The sequence below is a fragment of the Bos indicus genome, chromosome 1 (assembly GCF_029378745.1).
Source record: "Bos indicus isolate NIAB-ARS_2022 breed Sahiwal x Tharparkar chromosome 1, NIAB-ARS_B.indTharparkar_mat_pri_1.0, whole genome shotgun sequence".
Taxonomy (NCBI): Eukaryota; Metazoa; Chordata; class Mammalia; order Artiodactyla; family Bovidae; genus Bos; species Bos indicus.
In genome coordinates this window covers 83591214-83607920 of record NC_091760.1, presented here as the reverse complement: position 1 = coordinate 83607920, position 16707 = coordinate 83591214, and the positions used below count along the sequence as shown (strand labels likewise).

The window sequence follows — 16707 nt, the reverse complement described above, 5'->3', positions numbered from 1 at the left end:
GGAGGGCCGCGGCCACCGGAAGAGTCGCCGTAGCCAGCCGAGCCGGGAGAGTGGGGAGCGGAAGCGGCGGCCGCGACCGCGGCAGGCGGCGCTGGGACCCGGGAGCGGCCGGAGAACAAGGGAGCTGGCGCCGCGGCCGGCCACGGAGCTGGGCTGAGCAGCTGGGCCGCGCCGAGCGCCGCCGCCGCCGCCCGAGAGGCCCGGCCCGGCCTCCCGAGCAGGCAGCGCGCGGGCCTCCGGGCCCGAGGCCGGAGCCATGGGCGAGACCAAGATCATCTACCACCTGGACGGGCAGGAGACGCCGTACCTGGTGAAGCTGCCCCTGCCCGCCGAGCGCGTCACCTTGGCGGACTTTAAGGGCGTTCTGCAACGACCCAGCTATAAGTTCTTCTTCAAGTCTATGGACGACGATTTCGGGTGAGGATGGCTCCGCCTCGCCTCCGGGGGACCCCGGCCACTCCGCTTCTAGGGCCCCACTCGACCAGTTTGGACGCCTCCCTCCCCCTTGCTACGCTGGCTTCTAGCCCTACTCTGGATTCTAGGGGCCACGCGGCCATTCGGCCCCCGTTGGCTTTTTCAGAGGCTGGACTTTCAGCCCCTCTAGGGGCTCCCCTTTCCCCTCTTGTTTGGGACCCTGGCCCCCTAGTTTAAAGGGGACGTTCAACTCCCTAAGAGCAGTCAGTTCCAGCTCAGTCAAGCTCCCTCACCTCCTCAGAAACCAGCGGCCCACACAGACAGACACACCCCCCCTACCCATTCCAGAGCGCAGTCCCCAACCCTCCTGCCAACTGAGCCACCTTTCTAGCAGAGACTCAGGGTGTTTGGCACTCGGCCTTTGCCTTCTCCATCTTTTCAGCTTCACAACTCCGAGCCATATTTGGAATATGGAGCATCTAAGGGCTATGCTGTGGGACCTTGAATTGGCTGGGGGTTGCTCAGGCTGTAAACTAAGGCCTGCAGCTCTGATGTTTACTTAGCTGTCTCCCCTGTCCCCTGTGGGCCATTCGGGATGTTGTCAGGGAGCAGGGCGCCTCACCCCCCAGGAGGAGTCCCCACTAGCCCAGGTGCAGATTCCCTTGCAGAACTGGGGCCTCTTTCCTCCAGATGGTGGCCAAGGAGGAGACCTTGGAAAAGGCCTCAGAGCCTGAACGGGAGGGCCAGGAAGGGTCTCTTGGTGTTCATCCTCCCCCGCTGACGGAGTCTTCTTCCCCCAGCTGCTGGGCTTTGGACAGGCGGAGTTTGGAAGCAGTGACTTCCCCTTTAAGAGGGGATGGAATGTTAGAGCCGGATGGTTCTGTAGCAGCTGGCCTGGGAGAGGGAGCCTGGCCGATCCCCTCACTCCCCGCCCCGCCCCGCCCCCCCCCAACTCCCAGGGGACTGGGGAGGGGGCGGCCCCCACACTAGCCTGCCCCGCAGTAACTGGGCAATGGGCCTGAAGGCCTGCGGGGAAGGCTTTCCTGGGCCCTCCAGGCCTAAAGGCCGCCTCTCCAGCCGTAGCCTGAGGCCTACAGTGCTCTTTAGAGCCGAGGCCCAGAGCTGAGTAAGGGGAGACATTCTTCTCCCTGGTGTTCATCACCCTGGCTTCTCTCCAGGGCCCCTAGCCCTCCTGGCTCTGGGATGCTAGCACCTTCTCTGTCTTCTGCCTGGCATGTTTTAGTGTCACCTTTCCCCCTGGAACTCAGGGTTTGATGATCCCATGAGCTCATATGTGTGAAAGTGCTTTGTAAGGTGGGAAGTACTATGCAGCTTCTAACTGTTCTTGATTCTGTTGCTATTCCTGCCTTGGGGTAGAGTACTCCTGGTGTAGTAATGATTATCTGGCTTCAGTCCAGAGACAGACACCCCTGATTGGAAGATGGTGAAGAAGGATCCATCTGCAAGGGGTGGGAGTGGTGGGGGGACTGGGGGAGATGCCTTGGTCTGTTAAGGGAAGAGTGGAGTTGGAAGAGACCAAGATACTGCCTCAGGGTATGGAATAGGGGGAAATCAGCTGGAGTCCAGTGGGGCCAGCCTGGGGCCAAGTGCCTTAAAGGACTAGGTTAGGCCTGTGTCTCTACCCCCCTATTCATCCCAGAATACACTAGGCCAAGCGCCCCCACCTCCTAAACCTAGACCTCTGTGGGCCACCTCCCACTGTCTTCAGGCTGCTGTCAAGCCAGGCCTAACTGAAGTCATAGAGTGCCCTCATGACATCTACTCATTGTTGACTTAATATCTTTGAGTCCACTGTCAGTCCACTCACTCTTAGTTTGACCCAATCAATAATATGGAACCACAGGTCTGATTTTCTGTTTATATTTCTTTCTAAACTATGTTTAAAAATATTTAACTCTTGAGTTAAACATTCATTCAGATACTCCTGAAATCATCTTGCATTCATCAGTGGTACTTGAGCTTGAACCATCTTTTGCAAAATATTAGAGAAGGCCATTTTAGCAATGTTGAAAACAATGGTAAAAATGAAGTAGAGGAGATTGATCATGTTTATACCCAGAAGGATTAATGATGAGGAGACCTGATAGGGCTATCTTGTCACAGATAACTAATAGCTGATGAATGTGTATATCTATTGGAGCAGGCAATGGCACCCCGCTCCAGTACTCTTGCCTGGAAAATCCCATGGACGGAGGAGCCTGGTAGGCTGCAGTCCATGGGGTCGCTGAGGGTCGGACATGGCTGAGCGACTTCACTTTCACTTTTCACTTTCATGCATTGGAGAAGGAAATGGCAACCCACTCCAGTGTTCTTGCCTGGAGAATCCCAGGAATGGGGGAGCCTGGTGGCTGCCATCTATGGGGTCGCACAGAGTCGGACATGACTGAAGTGACTTAGCAGCAGCAGTATATATCTATATTTCATTTATTAAACTCTTTTTATGGTGCTTATAGTGTGCAGACACTGATCTAAATGACTTTCAAATCTTTACTCATTCAGATCCTCTTAACAGTCCTGTGGAACAGGTAGTAATATCGTCAGTTTATAGATGAGGAAACTAGAGCACAGAAAACTTAAGTAACTTCCTTATCCTAGGTCACACAGCTAATAAGTGGCAGAGCTTATTAGGAACCTGGCTCCAAAGTCTAAGGCATTAATCACACAACTGTAGGTATTATTATCACCATCACTTAACAAATATATCCTCTCTGAGGAAGACGCTGAGCCTCAGCAAACTGTGGAGATGACAGGGCTGCCACTTATCCTAGCCCCATGATAAGGGGTCAGGCAGGGCTCTGTGACCCCTGCTGACAGATGGGGAAGTGGGTCAGGGAAAGAAGGCTGCTATCTCCTCCAGCTCTCCAGGGTCACTCACCAGGTTCTGGTGTATAAAGTCTGAGGACTCCCAACCTCCATCTGGTCTTCAGAAATATTTGTCAAGCTCAGGGTAGGCCCGGTCCTCTTAGAAATAAACATTAAACATTTTCAGCACTGAGGAGATGGTGGATGGGAGAACAAGGTACCACCATTAGAGGAGCTGTGAGCCGTGGGAGGAACAGCATGGGCCACAGTGTTGCTCATGTTGCTCCCGGCTCCACATCCCACACTGGCCCGTCTCTGGGCCTTCTACCTGGGGTACTTCTCTTCCCTGATCTTCTGCAGGTCCAAATTCTTTCCTCTGGGTTGTACTTTTGAAAGTTATATTCCTATTTATCCTTACACCTACCCTGGTCGTAGCCAGGACCCTATACTCAGTAATACTCAGCAGATGTCTGTCCAGTAAACACATCTGCTGTCTTTACAGCTCTGATCACTTCCACTTGCAGTATACTCACATGAACTGTGTGCATTGGTCAGGTCCTCCAAGAACAGGGCAGGTTCCAGGTCTGATGCTTCTTGAGCACCATGCAATGGCGAGCACAAAACTTAAAGCCCACTGGGCTCTTGGCAAAGGCTTTTTACTCCATTGAACAATGAGTGATAAGCAGATTTGTTTGGTCCCTGCCCTTAGAAACTTACACTTAGTTAGAAAGAGATTATGGATCCTGCAAAAAATTGACAAAGTTAATAACTAGTTTTTAGTGTATGTCTGGCCTATGTCAGGCATTTACAAATCTCACTTACCAGGATGAGAAAGGGCTTGGAAAAGTTAAGAAAATTCTCTAAGAGAGGAGGGCTAATAAGTGGCAGAATTGGAATTTGAACCCAGATTTGTCTGATTCCACTTGGTATGTGTGTGTGTGTGAGTGTATAAGTGCTGTGGAACCCTGAGCCATTCAGCTTCGTGGTGGGAGGGGGAGGCCTGTCTGAAGTCCCCCAAGGCTGCTGAAGATCAGCTGATCATTGTGAGTCAGCAGAGCCTTGGTGACCTGTCGGTGACCCCCAGAAAGAGAGGAAACATCTGTAGTGTGGAGCTGTGTGGTGGGGCCTCCAGGGGGAGGGGGTGGTGGGGACCCAACAGCAGTTTCCCACCACAGGGGTGCTGAGACCCTCTCCAGAGAAAGTCGCAGTCTTTGCCCCATGGCCCACATACCTCCTTTCAATTTGAGCCCCAATTCCCATGGGGGATACAATCTTGGGGTCCCCTGCGATCAGACTGGCTAGTGTGTCTGAGCTATGTCAGTGTCTCTGTTTTCTAGTCTGTTCTGTCTCCAGGCTTTCTGTGGTGCGCCTACGCAGGATGATTTGAGCTGCTTTCTTGGGGTTGCTGTGGGGTTGGAAACGTCGGAGGAGTCAGAGCTGAATGGGAGGGAGGAGGGCATGCTCAGCCTTTGAACTTGGCTGTGAGTCCAGGAATGTGAGCATCACTAGGAGCCAAGCACGTCCCTAGCTCTGGGCAGGAGCTGCTTTAAGAACACGGGGGGACTGGGCTTCCCAGCCTCCTTCCTGTCTTCCCTCTCTGCTTGGAGCTCCAGGCACATGTCTTCCTCTTGCCCTGGATCACAGCTTTCTAGTTCTGTGCTCCTGAGATGTCTGATGCAGTCTGGCAGGGGGTGGAGGGGAGGTAGGTGTCAAGCTTTTCTGTTCCCTTTCCTGGCCCCAAACTATAGTTATAATCTGACTTCTTGCCTCACTGATGCACCAGGCCAAACTGCACACCTGAGACTATATGCTGCCTGCCTCGCCTATACCCCGCATCACGTCTCCCACACCCCCACCCTCTACACAGACCCACATCACCTCCATCACTGTATGGAAAATAATGTGGAATACCCTGGGAAGAATATAGGCTTTGGAGTCAGACAAGCTTAGAGTGGAATTCCAGCCCTGACATCTAGCTCTGTAACCTTGAACAAGTTTCTAATTCTATTTCCTTATTCATAAAATCAAGATCATATTGTCTATACAGTGAGGCTGATGTGAAGATTATACATTCTAACTGTAGGGGGATAAGATGGTATAATAGATAAGAATAAAGGCTTTGGAATCAGGATGACCAGGATTCAAATTCCAGCTCTTCATTAATTATGTGACTGTAGGTGAATTTCTGAACCTGCCAAGCCTTGGTTTCCCCATCTGTATCTATTTTACAGCATTGCTGAGAATATTAAATGAAGTGATACTAGTAAACTGCTTAGCTTAGTGCTTGACCCATAGTACATGCTCAGTAAATGAAAGCAGTTGTTACCAGTGTCATAGTGGCAGTGGGTGATGTTTGGTAAATGCCTTCTCCCCTTCTCTTTTCTAATTTCCTTCAATTCCTCATCCACACCTCCCAGAAGAATGTCAGGATTCCCAAATGAGAAGAGGACAGTGATAAGCGTGTGTTTTTTCCTAATTTCGGTTCAGAGGGAAAGATAATATCTAGCACAGGAGAGCCATGTTGGGGGATGAGTACCGCTCTTGAGATTATAGGGGTGATTGCGCTCAATGGGGACAGAGATTTGTCAGGTGTAATTTGCAGTCACTCAAGGGCCAGGAGAATGCCCCAGGAAGGCAGCTGGCCTGGGCATGGCTGGTGTCCTTCTGGTGGTGATAGAGATCTGTTCCTGGGTCACCCCCCTGCTCCCATTTGAACAGGCTTATGCTGGTGGTTTGATTCCCAGTTCAGGGTAGAGGAGCCCCTGAGAACTGGGGTTGTATTTCCCACCCCAGAAAGCTCACTCTGACACCCTTCTTTCCCTGCAGAGTGGTGAAGGAGGAGATCTCGGACGACAATGCCAAGCTGCCCTGCTTCAATGGCCGGGTGGTGTCCTGGGTAAGGAGCTCGCCTCAACCCTCTGTCCACCTGCATTCCTGCAGTGAGCTGGATGGAGGAAAGGCATTGCTGAGACCGTGGTTTGATGCTTCAGTATCTGAATATTCCTTGAGTTTTCTAACTGAACTCTCTCACTGCAGATTCTATAGCCTTGGTGAAAAGTGAGAGTGGTGGGAAGGGGGGAAAGAGACAGAAGTACACACTGGAGACAAAAAGCGTCTCCTATGTCCTTTGTGGCACTTGTCACGTGCCGACCTCTATCTTGGACCTCTGACCCTTGTTCTCTGCCCCCATCCCATTTTGCTAGCCCATGCGTTTCAGCCTCCTCGTCGTCTCAGCTGACCTTGCACAGTCCCGTCTCTTCTCCCCCCATGTCCCCGCTTCATTCTTCCCAAGTCTTCATGCCCTGCCAGAAGCCAGCTAGCCCCTTTTTCCTGGGGTCTCTGTGCCCCAGTACCCAAGCATCTTCTCCCCATCAGCTGGTGTCGGCTGAAGGCTCACACCCAGAACCAGCAGCCTTCTGTGCTGACAGCCCGGCAGAACTGCCACCGCCCATGGAGCGCACAGGAGGCATTGGCGACTCCCGGCCCCCATCCTTCCAGTGAGTGTGACCAGAGGGTGGGGAGAGCCCTGGGGGAGGGCTGCCTCAGCTCAGCTCGGCTGGAGGAGGGGGCCCCCAGCCTGCACCCTCCCCCACCGAGTCCTCTCTTCCCTACAGCCCTCACGCTGGTGGGGGCAGCCAGGAGAACCTGGACAATGACACAGAGACTGACTCCTTGGTGTCTGCCCAGCGAGAGCGGCCACGCCGGAGGGATGGCCCAGAGCACAGTGCGTCCTCCCTGAACCCACACCTTCCCCACCCCCAACATCTCTCCCTGCCCCTTCCACCCAGCTACCCAACTCTCTGCCTTCCTTCCTGAGCTCTGGATAGGCCTGGCCCCAGTACAGCCCCTGGCTCGTCCCTCTCCCCTCCTTCTCTCCTTCATCAAGCACTGTGAGCCCAGCTGCCTCCATCCCCTGCAGCAGCCCGGCTGAATGGAACTGCCAAGGGGGAGCGGCGACGAGAGCCAGGGGGTTATGACAGCTCCTCCACCCTGATGAGCAGCGAGTTGGAGACCACCAGCTTCTTTGATTCAGATGAGGATGATTCCACCAGCAGGTGGGGCTTTGGTATTCTGGGTACTGTGGGATAGGTGACCCGTAGGAGCCCTGAACCCTGAGGATGCTGGGCCCCTGTGGGGAATGTGGGCTTTGTGGTGGGGACCCGGGCCCTGCGATGCCTCTTATGGGATAGGGCTGGGCCAGCCTGGTGGGGAACGACTGTGGGCCCCACAGGTTCAGCAGCTCCACAGAGCAGAGCAGCGCCTCACGCCTGATGAGAAGACACAAGCGGCGGCGGCGGAAGCAGAAGGTTTCCCGGATTGAGCGGGTATGGGGCCAATATGCTGGGGTGGGTGGAGCAGACTGAGCCCCCCTGCCCACAGCAAGACGAGAGTTTGTGCTTCCTTCGACCCCTCCCCTTGGGTCAGGGTATAGCATCCTAGAGGGGAGGTGGTGCTGAGGGCTAGCCTTGAGGAAGAGCTCGGTGGGAGCAGTGAGTTCCTGCCACCCCTGCCTGCTGCTCAGGGCCTCTGTCTATTCCAGTCTTCGTCCTTCAGCAGCATCACGGACTCCACCATGTCACTCAACATCATCACCGTCACTCTCAACATGGGTGAGTCTCGTGAAATGACACTTTCCAGCACCTGCTACGTGCCAGACACTGGGAGTGCAGAGAGACACATGATATGTTCCCTTCCCTCAAGGAGCTCTCTTTCATAAGCATAAACTGCTACATACACTGATCCGTTCAGTATCTCACGATCAGAGCTATGACAGAGATAAGCACTATGGAAGCAGAGAATGGCATCCAGGAAGGCTTCCTAAAGTGATTCTGATGCTTCCCCGCTTCCCGCTGTCCATCCCTTGCATTCTTGGTCTCTGATTTCTGCCCTAGGTGTTCTTCTTTAGGAGGTAGCAGGATGTAGTGAAAAGAGCCCCAACTTTGGAATTTAAATCTGAGTTTGAATCCTAACTCTGCCACTTCATGGCTTAGAAAAGTTGCTCAAATTCTCTGCACCTCAGTTGTCTGCTCTGTAAAACAGGATTGAGTCCCTACCTCATAGCCAGCAAGGATTAAGTAAAAGTATGTTTGAGTATGCAGAATACAGTGCCTGATTCAAGTTCAATAAATGTTAGTTCTTGTCCTTTTCTACCCTTTTCTAATGAAGGGCTTAGAATTTGGGTAGGAACGTTGTTCCTGTCTCAAGTTTTTATTACTCCCTATAGAAAAGTATAACTTCTTGGGCATCTCCATCGTGGGCCAAAGCAACGAGCGTGGTGATGGAGGCATCTACATCGGCTCCATCATGAAGGGTGGGGCCGTGGCTGCTGATGGACGCATTGAGCCAGGAGACATGCTGTTACAGGTACCATTGCCCACCCTGGGTGGTGATATGGATGGAGACGGGGAAATGTCCGCACCCTCTGTATCCTGATTCTTGGTATGGGGAAGACCCCCAGCCCTCCAAGTTTAGCTTCCCTACCATCTCCCCAACACAGCTGCATATTCCACTCCTGGTCCTTTTTCCCAGGTAAACGAGATCAACTTTGAGAACATGAGTAACGATGACGCAGTCCGAGTACTTCGGGAAATTGTGCACAAACCAGGGTATGGATGGCATTGGGGAGGAGAAGAAATATATTTCTGGCTAACAGGGAAGGGGCTTGTTTGGCCTCCACACATCCTGCCCTCACTAGGGACACCCTTGCTTTCAGGCCCATCACCTTGACTGTAGCCAAGTGCTGGGACCCAAGTCCACGTGGGTGCTTCACACTGCCCAGGAGTAAGTGGATGGGAGACTGGGCCCTAAAGCTGGTGCCTAGCATATGTGAACCCTGTCTCTCCTTCCTTCTGTGTTACCCTGAACCTCACCCCTGACCCCTATAGGGCCAGGCAGTGGGCAGGGTGGGTAGTCCCTGACTCCTCATCCTCCCCGCAGGTGAGCCCATCCGGCCCATTGACCCCGCGGCCTGGGTCTCCCACACTGCAGCCATGACCGGCACCTTCCCTGCCTACGGCATGAGCCCTTCCCTGAGCACCATCACCTCCACCAGCTCCTCCATCACCAGCTCCATCCCTGACACAGAGCGTGAGTGTCCAACCCTGACCCCTGGGCCCAGCACAGGACCAGCTGGAAGGGACTGCCGAAGGCCCACCTGGAGACTCTTGCTTGAGCATCCCAGGGAGCTGGAGAGGAGAGTCGGTCTGTTCCAGCCACCTCACTCTCCAGTTTCCCTCAGTGGACACTGACCCTCACCAAACAGTTTGTTTCTGAACCTGTACTGAGCACCCATAAGCCTCAGTTTCCTCTTGTAAAATGGGACTGATGATATGCACTTTACCAGGCTTCTGGGGTTTAATAAGAGGATACAAGTAAAACATCAAGCACAGTGTGTGGCATAAAGTAATCACTCAGTAAATGACTGCCTTTCTATTATCACAGCATACATTATACACTGGGCTAAGCACCTTCATTTACATTATTTAATTCTGTCTTCAAATATCCCTGTAAAATAGATATTAAAGTCCCTATTTTTACAGAAGCGGAAACTGAGCGTCCAAAATGTTGGTAGTTTGCCTGACATTGGTCCATGTTATTAGGCAGTAGTGCTGGAATGCAAACTCCTGTGTACTTGACTCCATAGCCCCTTTCTGCCTCACCATTCTACCTCCCACCCCCAGGCCTAGACGACTTCCACCTGTCCATCCACAGTGACATGGCTGCCATAGTAAAAGCCATGGCCTCCCCTGAATCCGGGCTAGAGGTCCGTGACCGAATGTGGCTCAAGATTACCATTCCCAACGCTTTCATCGGTGAGAGGGCCCCATGGTGGGATGAAGGATGGGGTGGAAAGTGGTGGGGCGGGGCAGGCCAGGACCCAAGAACTCCCTTGGGCCACCCCTTGGAGTTGGAATCAGCACCAGCCTCATGGCTCCTGTGAGGTCAGAAGAGCCCAGGTCTGGTGGGCCTCCAATCAAGTGGCAGCCTTGCCCTCAGGCTCGGATGTGGTGGACTGGCTGTACCACAACGTGGAAGGCTTCACTGACCGGCGAGAGGCCCGCAAGTATGCCAGCAACCTGCTGAAAGCTGGCTTCATCCGCCACACTGTCAACAAGATCACCTTCTCCGAGCAGTGCTACTACATCTTCGGCGACCTCTGTGGCAGTACGTGCCTCCCCAACCTCCTTGCCCTGTCTCCTGGTTGAAAGTGGGAGTTGCCTGGTTGGATGTGGCAGCAGACTCTAGGGAACCCAGATTAGGGGGCAGCAGAGCTGGGGGAGCCTCAAGACCTGACAGTTCTATGCGGTAGAGGCAGAGCCCAGACCAGTTCTTAGGCAGAACCAGTTCTTCTTCACTGCCCTGCCCAGCCCCCTTGGGGCTGGCATTTTCTGAGTGCCTGCTCTGTGCCTGGCACCATGCTGGTTGTTTCTAAAGCATCATCTCACTCTCACTCAATCCTCACAACCTCCCTAAAGCCCTTGGGGAGATGATTCTGTTTTCAGATGAGGAAACTGAGACTTATATAAGTTAAGTAGTCCACTCCAGGTTTCACAGCTGGAAGCAGAGAAGCGAGACCTTGAGTCTAGGTCTTTCTGGCTCCAGAGCCTTTGTTCTTCCCACATCAAGGCTGTCCTAGGTGTACAGTGCTGCAGAAACATTGCCGCAACAAGGCCAGTCAGAGTTCCTAGCCTTGGTTCCTGCTCACGCTCACAGCAGATTCCACTAAGACAGAAACTGGAGCTGGCCTGAGGCCTCAAGTCCCCAGCTTCCTCAGACCCCTGAAGCTATGCCTCACACTGAAGCTGGAAAATCTGACAGGGCCAGCCTGTAGAGGACTCTGCAAGCTGTATCAAGGGATCTGGACTTGATCGTGAGACAGTACAAAGCCAGTGAGGGTTCTTAAGCAGGAGAAGTCTGCAGGAAGCCCCATTCTCCAGAGCCAGTGGACAGCCTTTGGAGAAGGGAGTCCTCAAAACAGGACAGCAAGGCTCAGAATTGGGAGCTGAAGCCCAGCCTCAGAAGCCAGTTCTGCCTCTGCTTCAGCTTAGGTTCAAGGGACTAGAAAGTCTGTTCTTGTGGAGTACAGGTCCCTGCATGGGGGGGAGTGTCCCTGGCCCTCAGCAGCTCCAGCATGGCCCCATGGAAGAGGAGTAATAGATGCATAAGGCTTTGGAATTAGACAGTTCTGAGTTCAAATTTTAGTTCCACCCTTACTATGTGAACATGAGTAAGTGACACAGCCTCTCAGTGCCTCAATTTCTTGATCTGTAAGATGGAGTTAATAGTAAAACATATCTCAGCTTTGTTTTGAGAATGATATAAGCTTAATGTATATAATGTTTTTAGTGCCATGTTTGGCCCACAGTAATTGCTCTAAAAAAAAAAATAGCTTACCCATTTATCATATATTTAATTGATTCACTGAAGAACATTTTTTCACATGTCAATATCTGAAATTGGAGTGCATCTTATAATCAGTGACTCCTTAGACTCAATCAAATATTATTATCATCATTTAGGAGAAGGCAGCCCTGGTCCCAAACCTTCAGAGGTACATAAAGCTTCTCAGGATAGCTGTGGCTTTTGCTTAGAGATACTGTGAGATACTGTCATCCCAGGGGCATTCTGGTCTTCTACCCATGGACCAAGTCACCAGAAGCTGAGCTCAGGGAGATGCTGGCAGAACAGGCCTTTTCCTTTGTACTGGCTGAGGTCTCCTCAGCTGGGAATATGGCAAGCTCAAAGGGAAGAGCTGGGGACTTGGGTAGCCCAGGAGCACACGGTCACTGCCCATGGGATGACAGCCTCGTGGCTGAAGTAGTCACCAAGTCAGCTGCCTGCTTCCTCCCACCACCACCACTCATGCTAGCTACTGGCCTTGACCGGTGGATGGTTTGGCTGGTAGACTTCATCAGCTGCCTCAGCTCCCTCTCCTGATTCCTCCTCCCATATAAGTTTGGGTCAGGTCCCTTAAGGGCTGGGATCAAAGGGCTCAGTCTGGATCCAACAACTGGCCCCTAGGGCAACTGCAGCTCTCTCACAGCTCTGGAACCTGGTACAGATGGGGTGTGATCTTAGTCCTAAGTGAAAGAGGAGGGCAAAATTTCACCTAAATTTCCCGAAACTACTCCTTTCTTACTAATGCCCTCATCTGGAAAGGTAAAGTTAGCAACTCTGAGCTTCTACAATTCAGGTTGACCTCTTCTGGCTGGTCATTTAACCTCTCTGGACTTCACTGTACTCATCTGGAAAAAAAAAAATGTGACTAAACATACCTTCCTCATAGGGTTGTGGTAACATTTGCATGATATAGAGTGCTTCGTATTGTGCCTGATAAAAGGCAGGTGTGCAACACCTGGTGGCTATCTGGTATTTCAGCTCCCATATTCCCCTCCCTACCTTTTACCCTCTAAGCGAACTGAGGAGAAAATTGCCAAATAAGAATTTTGCCCCTTCTTCCAGCCCACTGAGGAAGCAGGAGAAACTGGGCATCTGACCATCTGAAGTGGTGACTCGGGACCTTCCAAGGGATGGTTTTCTCTGGGCCTGTCTCTGCAGGGTCTCCCTTCCTACCACCTTTGGAGGGTGGCAGAGGGGGTCTGAAGGAGTGAGCGATCTCTGGCCTATCCCTCCTCCCATTCTGGCAGCCACTGCTGTCGCTGTCTTCCCAAGCACATCCACCCAACCTAGGCTGGGGATCTCTCTGCTGACTAAGGGTGCGGAGGCATGGGACAGAACCGGCTCATGTGTCCTTGGCTTCCCTCCACAGACATGGCCAACCTCTCCCTCCACGATCACGACGGCTCCAGCGGCGCCTCCGACCAGGACACGCTGGCCCCTCTGCCGCACCCAGGGGCCGCTCCTTGGCCCATGGCTTTCCCTTACCAGTACCCGCCGCCCCCACACCCCTACAATCCGCACCCAGGCTTCCCAGAGCTGGGGTACAGCTATGGCGGGGGCAGCGCCAGTAGTCAGCACAGTGAAGGTAATGAGGAGAGGGCCACGGGCGAGCCCCAGGCTTCCTCCGCAAGCTCTGAGTATCTCCCACCCCGTCCCTGCCTGTCCCCTGCAGGCAGCCGGAGCAGTGGGTCCAATCGTAGCGGCAGCGACCGGCGGAAGGAGAAGGACCCTAAGGCCGGGGACTCGAAGTCGGGCGGCAGTGGCAGCGAATCGGACCACACGACCCGCAGCAGTCTGCGGGGGCCGCGGGAGCGGGCGCCCAGCGAGCGCTCAGGTCCTGCCGCCAGCGAGCATAGCCACCGCAGCCACCACTCGCTGGCCAGCAGCCTGCGCAGCCATCACACGCACCCAAGCTACGGCCCCCCTGGGGTGCCCCCTCTCTACGGGCCCCCCATGTTGATGATGCCCCCACCGCCCGCGGCCATGGGGCCCCCGGGAGCCCCTCCGGGCCGCGACCTGGCCTCTGTGCCCCCCGAACTGACCGCCAGCAGACAGTCCTTCCGCATGGCCATGGGAAACCCCAGTGAGTTCTTCGTGGATGTGATGTGAGCAGGGCCCCTCCCCCACTACCATCCTACCCCGCCCCAGGCTGGCTGCGTTCCTCTCTCCGTCCGTCTTTTTTATTTTGTCTGGTACCTGAAAGGGAAATAAATGGAACTAAATCCAGGCGCGCTAACTGCTCGCTGGGTGCAGCGAGGGTGGGGTGCACCCACTGATCAGCAATGCAGCCCTTAACCTGCCACCGGCCCCAGCTTGTCCCTCTGCCCGCTAACTGCTGCGCAGGACTTCCCAGGATCTTTCATGTCCCCTGGGACCCAAATGGCTAGTGCTGCTCCTTACCCTCCCCCAACCCCCCACACACATATTTCAAGAATTGACCCCAGAGGTGCCCTTGAAGACCTGCACACCCCTCTTCCCAGTTCCTTTTCACCATTTAGCAGCATCATCCCTCTATTAATCTTGCATGCATGCCAGTTTCTTGATTTTTTCCCTTAATACTAACACCAAAAAAGACTTGCTTCATCTGCCTCTCCTCCTAACTGTCCCCACGTACTGCCTCAGCCCTGCACCCCAGAGCTGCAGTTCCCTCCAGTAACCATCCATACTAACCCTACCTGTGCTTAACCTTAGCAGAAGCCCAGAGGGCCCCCTCAGTTGCTTGAGCTGCTAGCAGATCCCAGGGAGCATCTCTGCTCTGCACCCAAACCTACACCCACCCCATGCCTGCTCCGTGTGCTGGTTCCTTCAGACCCCTAACCCTACTAATCAGCAGGCTCATCTCACCTCTGGGCTGAAACATTTCTTTTCTTTTCTTTTTTCCTCTCCCAATTTTTCCTGGGCCTGGAGCAGCCAAGAATTTCGGGCTGTTTGACTTTCTGTGAGTCCCCAGCGAGAGGAGGCCCAGCCTCTGAGGAGACCAGGAACCTTGCTTCAGCAGCCCCTCAGGGCTTCCCAAGGATATTCAGCCCCCATACCCACACTTCAACAAACACGTCAAGTCACTAGACTTCTGAGAATCACCCCAGCCTCTCACCCACCTACGAGAGCCTCTGTTCCCCTTTCCCCAGAGAGTTCTCTGCTCTCTCATTCCCTCTCTCCCTTTTTCTCCCTCTGTGTCTGCCTGTGTCTGTCTGTCTCTCTCTCACACACACACACGTGCCTATGCAAGTTCACTTAAGCCTCAGGGCTGGTCCCTGACCAGAGGGCTGGACCCTCTCTCCCAGTCCTCTCCCAAGTTGTGGGGCTGGTCCCCTGACTTTTTTCTCTTCATAGCCCTCACACCTCCCGCATATGTCCCCATCATCTTCCTATCTGAATAAAGCCCATAAGCTGAACTCAGCACAAGATACCCCAGGCAACTAACAGATTGTTCTCATTCTGCCCCCCACACCCTTCTGTGTTTTCACAGTCACCATGATAACTCAGAGCAAGGTTGGGCAGGAGGACTTCTGGGACTTAAGATAGAGTGCCAAGTTTTGTGGGGTGGTTTTTTATTTATTTATTTTTTTCTTAACCTTATTCTCCATTTAAACAAATCACAACTTTCTCTATGAGCCTCTTCTATAAATTCTGGCTCACCTAGGCTTCCATATTTTTAGACCTGGGGTGTCAAGAGTAAGATGAAGTCCTAAGCTCCCAAGTTTTGGTGTAAACCAGGGTAGGGGTATTTTGGCATTCATTCATTTAACAACTATTCCCGGGGCGGGGTGGGGGTGGGGGTGGTGGGGGGTGTTGGTGCATAAGGGCTGTGTTAGAAGTGTAACTCAGTCTTGTCTTCCTTCTGGGAGCTCTAGGTTTGCTCCCAGCTCAGACCATGGTTGCCTCTAGCCACTACTATGGGGCTGCCTCCTGTACTTCTCTTCCTCCTCTGGTTCTGCCACCTCTGACTCTCTTGAGGATTCTTCCCCTATTGCTCATGCCTTCAGGGTCCCTGTATTCCATCATTGGTCCACTTCTCTTTCCTCTCTATTTACTCCCAAAATAGAATCATCCATCCTGATGTCAACTGCCATTGATATGCTGGTGATTCCCAAATATATATCTCAAGCCCTAACTGCCCTTTATCTTTAGATCTGTATTTTTATCACCTGCTGGATATCTCCTTGGACATGTCCAGATGGACTCAACTCTTTCTGTCCCTACTGCCAAGTATGTTCCTCCTGAATTCCAATCCTGGTTACATTCATCACTCTTCATAGGCTCACCAGCTAGAAACATTTTATGGGCTTAAATTCCTTCCCATATTTTACTAGTCAGTATATCATATCCATTCCACTCCAAGTTTTCTTGTTTTTGGCCCTTCTTCTCCCCTCTGCCTCTACTCTAGTTCACAGGAGCTTGGGATTTGGAGTCAGGTTATTCTGGGTTTGAATCCCAACTCTACTACTTTTTGATTGTGTGATAAGAGAGTTATTTAATCTCTCTGAGCCTCAGTTTCCTTATATATAAAATGATAATAATACCTACCTCACAGGGTTGTTGTGAGGATTTAAATTAGATATTGTACGAAAAGTGCCTAGCACAGTGCCTGGCACACAGTAGAATAGGTGCTCAATAAATGGTAGCTATTATTATTACTACTACTATTATTATTATCATTATTACTTACTCTAAATTGGTAGAGGGGTAGGGTATATGCTGAGACTTCCCTGGTGTCTCAGACAGTAAAGCGTCTGCCTACAATGCAGGAGACCCGGGTTGAATCCCTGGGTTGGGAAGATCTCCTGGAGAAGGAAATGGCAACCCACTCCAGTATTCTTGCCTGGATAATCCCATGGACGGAGGAGCCTGTTAGGCTATAGTCTATGAGGTTGCAAAGAGTCGGACACGACTGACTTCACTTTCTTTAGGGTATGTATTGAGGACAAAGCTCCTAGAAAGGTAGGAGTAAGCCTTGAGTGCCGGTTCAAGAATTAGACGTGCCTGTATTCAGTCACTTAATGGCCTAAGACTGTGACCCTGATCTGTAGGAGGTCAGATTTTCATCCTGCCATATTCTGGTTTCTAGCA

At 52.6% G+C, this 16707-nt stretch overlaps 1 protein-coding gene across 2 annotated transcripts; it reads left to right on the top strand.

Annotated features, from left to right (window-relative positions):
- Positions 1-16277, top strand: DVL3 (dishevelled segment polarity protein 3). 2 transcript variants are annotated; one of them, XM_019965795.2, is made up of 16 exons: positions 1-417; positions 6064-6133; positions 6613-6734; positions 6852-6961; positions 7157-7292; positions 7469-7562; positions 7778-7847; positions 8462-8601; positions 8767-8843; positions 8951-9018; positions 9175-9324; positions 9918-10049; positions 10234-10401; positions 13007-13222; positions 13310-13720; positions 14548-16277. In XM_019965795.2, the coding sequence occupies exons 1-16, from the start codon at positions 257-259 to the stop codon at positions 14577-14579; spliced, it is 2157 nt and encodes a 718-aa protein (XP_019821354.2). In that variant the 5' UTR covers positions 1-256; the 3' UTR covers positions 14580-16277. The 2 variants fall into 2 exon arrangements, with proteins under 2 accessions (XP_019821354.2, XP_070647072.1); XM_070790971.1 differs by having other exon boundaries at positions 13310-16277.
- Positions 16278-16707: the final 430 nt, after the last annotated feature.

Bases quoted from the DNA above. Each gene is read 5' to 3' on its own strand.
- DVL3 (XM_019965795.2), top strand. From the start codon at position 257: ATGGGCGAGACCAAGATCATCTACCACCTGGACGGGCAGGAGACGCCG. The intron at 7,293-7,468 runs GTGGGGCTTTGG...TGGGCCCCACAG, and splicing joins GAGGATGATTCCACCAGCAG to GTTCAGCAGCTCCACAGAGC. The intron at 9,325-9,917 runs GTGAGTGTCCAA...TCCCACCCCCAG, and splicing joins CTCCATCCCTGACACAGAGC to GCCTAGACGACTTCCACCTG.